The following is a 5197-nucleotide window of genomic DNA, read 5'->3' as shown; positions in this document are numbered from 1 at the left end:
AATAGCTAATTTATCTTCCTACAACATCATCAGCCAAAATAAATGACCATTATTGTTGCAGAGCGGTCTAAGTGCTTCAGAGTAGACAAAAAAACACAATAGGGGTAGTGATCATGAATTGTAGGAGAGGCATGTAAAGAAAACACAAATTATCAGCCACAACATAAAAATATCTGCCACCAGCCTGCTAAATAATAGTATAAGAAAGGAATAAACTGGAATGAAATACCAGACCTGATGCGTTGAGTCAACAACTCCTCCTTGAGCCACCTCTTCTAGCAGCATCGATGCAACTTGCTCACCAAGATCCTCTGGAGACATTAGCTCAGGCTTCTTAGATTGTTCACTCATTTCATCAACATTGGGATAACTCACAGTAGCATCTGCAGAAATCAGACAGCCTGTTGTGGTCTCAGCAACTACTGATACGCCATAGCCTGCTGACCTGCCAAAAGATGAATAGATTTAAATTTTTGAATAGAAGGACACCAGGAGATAACAGCACATTGTGTCACTAATAATATTCAACAGGTTCTACTTCAAGTTGGAAACGTACAATCCACCAGATAAACCAGCTCTATGATCGGTGAAGATATGAACATCCGGAATAAACTTATTGAAGAGTCCACGTGCAGCATAGAGGATACGGTTTTCAATCTGTGGAGATACATTGGTTGAGAATGTTACACCTCTTATCCTCTTTACCATTCCTTCATCAATCCAATTAACTGCCTGCAAAAACACTTGATATTAGAAGGGCAATGTCAACAGAAATCACGAAACGTGAGCAGAAGTAAACTCCAACACACCTTTAATGTACTGTTTATATTGGGAACTCGAAGAAGCACTTCGCCACCACCACGAGGAGGAGCTCCCCGGTTTTCAATTTTGAGCTCCAGTCCCTCAAGAGGAACGCCAAAATGCTTGAGCATATGCAACGTAACCATCCGGAAAGTATCCACAGAAGGATCCTTTGTATCATTCGTGATTCCTAAAAATAATGGCATCAAATTTAGACTCCATACTAAATTCAGAAGCAAAAGACACTGTATGATTAATAACAGTGATGGCCAATTGGCCATCAACCTTCTGCAGAATTTGTGATTCCTACAAGCATGGCAATATTTAGACTCCGTAGAAGTGAAAGACTTTGTACGATCATTAACAACAATGGCCATCAATTTTGAGCAGAACAAAAGAATTATTTCCTGTCTAGTCTTTTGCAGATCTTGGCTTATGGAAGCTTGTGAAGCTTGAGACACATAGCACTACTGAGCACCTCATGTTAGCAAGAGCATCTTCATTAGGAAAAATGAATGGCCACAAGGATCATGGGTTCATGAGAAAGAGCTAATAAGGTTTGCTTACTCCGTGACAGCGAATTCAGCAAAATTAACTAACTGGCAATAAAACCACCTTTGTCAAAACAATTCATGCCAGAACAGGACCGACTCGCATGATCCACATACACCAATTGAAACAAACAAACCATCCCACCGAACAATGGATCAGAGTGGATAACTAATACTTCTAGAACAGCCTAAAGTTAAAAGAACCCATTGCAATGAACAATGAAGCAGATTAAATAACCAATAATTCTAGAAAACCCTGACCACACAACCTCTGCCTGAACTAAATATCGTAATTCCGGAGTTCCAATGCAAAACATGGCAATCAATTGACCTGACGGTGCAACAACAGTCACCCGAAACTTCGCTGATTCTGCACACCTCAAGCAGAAACAAGATGAGCAAGCGCTGTTCACCTTTGAGCCGAATGGACAAGGGCGACCTGGCGAAGAGCCCGAGCAGAATGAGCGGCTCGATGAAGTAGCCGATCCCGCGGTGCACCCCGCAGTCGTGCTCCAGGTCCTTCCCGCCGAGGACCACCCCGGGCTTGTACCCGACCTTCGTCCCTGCCCACGGACGAACTCACTACAATCAGCCACCAACCCAAATGGAAGAAGCCCCTGTCGCGGCCACAAGTCGGCGCGCCCTTGCCTGTGTCGTTGACGTCGATGACGTGCTGGTCCGAGACCTTGTCGAGGAGGTGGAGGAGGGACATCTCGTGCGGGCGGAGGCCCCCCTCGCCGGCGCGGATGTCCTTGATGATGATGGGGGTGGAGGTCAGCGTCGCCAGCACCAGCCGCTGCCGGAAGTCTCGGCTGCCCGAGAGCCTCCGGGACTTCTCGCGACCCATCCTCGCCGGTCGCCGGCGCTGGGGACGGTTGGCTGTTCGCTCGCCGCGCGGGGGATGGTGGGGTTGGTCGTGCGGCGGGGGTGGGAAGGGCTTGCTAGTAGGGTTTAGGCGGGCGCCGGCGAGGCGTTGCTGCGGCGGGTATTTCACAGGGACGCGGGCCTCGCGCAACGGCCCGCTTGTACTTTTTTTTAGCGAAGGCCCGCTTGTACCAAACTGTGTGTGTTGTCTTTTCTTTTCTCGGAGAAAATGGCCCAGTGTCGTCCATGAATACACAGCCCACACATAGATTCTTCTAAAAAAAGAAAGCCCACACAGAGATAAAAACGAAAAGAAAAAAACTACCAGACACATTTTTTTTCTTTTTTCTGCTAAAAAAGTGGCGCAATGTTTTCTTTACGGGAAGGCCTCCGGGCCAGCTTTATTCAATTTCAAATAACACTTATATCATCTGCTAAAAACTTAAAAATAAAACCGGGTGCCTCCTGTTGGGGAATGTAGTAATTTCAAAAAAATTCCTACGCACACGCAAGATCATGGTGATGCATAGCAACGAGAGGGGAGAGTGTTGTCTAAGTACCCTCGTAGACCGTAAGCGGAAGCGTTATGACAACGCGGTTGATGTAGTCGTACGTCTTCACGATCCGACCGATCCGAGTACCGAACGTACGACACCTCCGAGTTCAGCACACGTTCAGCTCGATGACGATCCCCGGACTCCGATCCAGCAGGGTGTCGGGGATGAGTACCGTCAGCACGACGGCGTGGTGACGATGATAATGTTCTACCGACGCAGGGCTTCGCCTAAGCACCGCAACGATATGACCGAGGTGGAATATGGTGGAGGGGGGCACCGCACACGGCTAAGGAACGATCACGAAGATCAACTTGTGTGTCGTGGGGTGCCCCCCTGCCCCCGTATATAAAGGAGGGAGGGGGGAGGTGCGGCCGGCCCCCTAGGGGTGCGCCTGGAGGAGTCATACTCCCACCGGGAGTAGGACTCCCTCCTCTTGCCTTGTTGGAGAAGGAAAGGGGGAAGGGGAAAGAGGAAAGGGGGACGCCCCCCCCCCCTTCCTTGTCCTATTCGGACTAGGGGAGGGGGCGCAAGGCCTGCCCTGGCCCGCCCTCCTCTTCTCCCTCATGGCCCATGTAGGCCCATTAACCCCCGGGGGGATTCCGGTACCCCCCCGGTACTCCGGTAAAATCCCGATTTCACCCGGAACGATTCCGATATCCAAATATAGGCTTCCAATATATCAATCTTTGTGTCTCGACCATTTCGAGACTCCTCGTCATGTCCGTGATCATATCCGGGACTCCGAACAACCTTCAGTACATCAAAACTTATAAACTCGTAATAAAACTGTCATCGTAACGTTAAGCGTGCGGACCCTACGGGTTCGAGAACTATGTAGACATGACCTAGAACTGTTTCCGGTCAATAACCAATAGCGGAACCTGGATGCTCATATTGGCTCCTACATATTCTATGAAGATCTTTATCGGTCAACCGCATAACAACATACGTTGTTCCCTTTGTCATCTGTATGTTACTTGCCCGAGATTCGATCGTCGGTATCCAATACCTAGTTTAATCTCATTACCGGCAAGTCTCTTTACTCGTTACGTAATGCATCATTCCGTAACCAACTCATTGGCCACATTGCTTGCAAGGCTTATAGTGATGTGCATTACCGAGAGGGCCCACAGATACCTCTCCGACAATCGAAGTGACAAATCCTAATCTCGAAATACGCCAACTCAACATGTACCTTCGGGGACACCTATAGAGCTCCTTTATAATCACCCAGTTACGTTGTGACGTTTGGTAGCACACAAAGTGTTCCTACGGTAAACGGAAGTTGCATAATCTCATAGTTGTAGGAACTTTGTATAAGTCATGAAGAAAGCAATAGCAACATACTAAACGATCAAGTGCTAGGCTAACAGAATGGGTCAAGCCAATCACATCATTCTCCTAATGATGTGACCCCGTTAATCAAATGACAACACATGTCTATGGTTAGGAAACATAACCATCTTTGATTAATGAGCTAGTCAAGTAGAGGCACACTAGTGACGTTATGTTTGTCTATGTATTCACACATGTATCATGTTTCCGGGTAATACAATTCTAGCATGAATAATAAACATTTATCATGATATGAGGAAATAAATAATAACTTTATTATTGCCTCTAGGGCATATTTCCTTCAGTCTCCCACTTGCACTAGAGTCAATAATCTAGATTACACAATAATGGTTCTAACACCCATGGAGTCTTGGTGCTGATCATGTTTTGCTCGTGGAAGAGGCTTAGTCAATGGGTCTGCAACATTTAGATCCGTATGTATCTTGCAAATCTCTATGTCTCCCACCTGGACTTGGTCCCGGATGGAATTGAAGCGTCTCTTGATGTGCTTGGTCCTCTTGTGAAATCTGGATTCCTTTGCCAAGGCAATTGCACCAGTATTGTCACAGAAGATCTTCATTGGTCCCGATGCACTAGGTATGACACCTAGATCGGAAATGAACTCCTTCATCCAGACTCCTTCATTTGTTGCTTCCGAAGCAGCTATGTACTCCGCTTCGCATGTAGATCCTGCCACGACGCTTTGTTTAGAACTGCGCCAACTTACAGCTCCACCATTTAATAAAAACACGTATCTGGTTTGCGATTTAGAATCGTCCGGATCAGTGTCAAAGCTTGCATTGACGTAACCATTTACGACTAGCTCTTTGTCACCTCCATAAACGAGAAACATATCCTTAGTCCTTTTCAGGTATTTCAGGATGTTCTTGACCGCTGTCCAGTGATCCACTCCTGGATTACTTCGGTACCTACCTGCTAAGCTTATCGCTAAGCATACGTCAGGTCTGGTACACAGCATTGCATACATGACAGAGCCTATGGCTGAAGCATAGGGAACATCTTTCATTTTCTCTCTATCTTCTGCTGTGGTCGGGCATTGAGTCTGACTCAATTTCACACCTTGCAATA

General features: G+C 46.9%; 1 protein-coding gene across 1 annotated transcript in view; it reads right to left on the bottom strand.

Moving 5' to 3' along the window:
* Positions 1–2309, bottom strand: part of LOC119307709 (probable RNA 3'-terminal phosphate cyclase-like protein) — a 3253-nt gene extending 944 nt beyond the window's left edge. The window contains exons 1-5 of the mRNA XM_037583784.1: positions 2001–2309; positions 1766–1915; positions 810–991; positions 557–732; positions 235–445 (exon numbers count right to left, since the gene is read on the bottom strand). Of these exons, the coding sequence (XP_037439681.1) occupies positions 235–445; positions 557–732; positions 810–991; positions 1766–1915; positions 2001–2199 (918 nt within the window). The 5' untranslated portion in view covers positions 2200–2309. The remainder of the gene's footprint in view (positions 1–234; positions 446–556; positions 733–809; positions 992–1765; positions 1916–2000) is intronic.
* Between the last annotated feature and the right edge of the window lie 2888 nt (positions 2310–5197).

Source organism: Triticum dicoccoides, chromosome 5B (assembly GCF_002162155.2).
Source record: "Triticum dicoccoides isolate Atlit2015 ecotype Zavitan chromosome 5B, WEW_v2.0, whole genome shotgun sequence".
In the NCBI taxonomy this organism is placed as follows: Eukaryota; Viridiplantae; Streptophyta; class Magnoliopsida; order Poales; family Poaceae; genus Triticum; species Triticum dicoccoides.
Note: the sequence above shows the minus strand (reverse complement) of the source record. Positions and strands in the feature narration are given on the sequence as shown.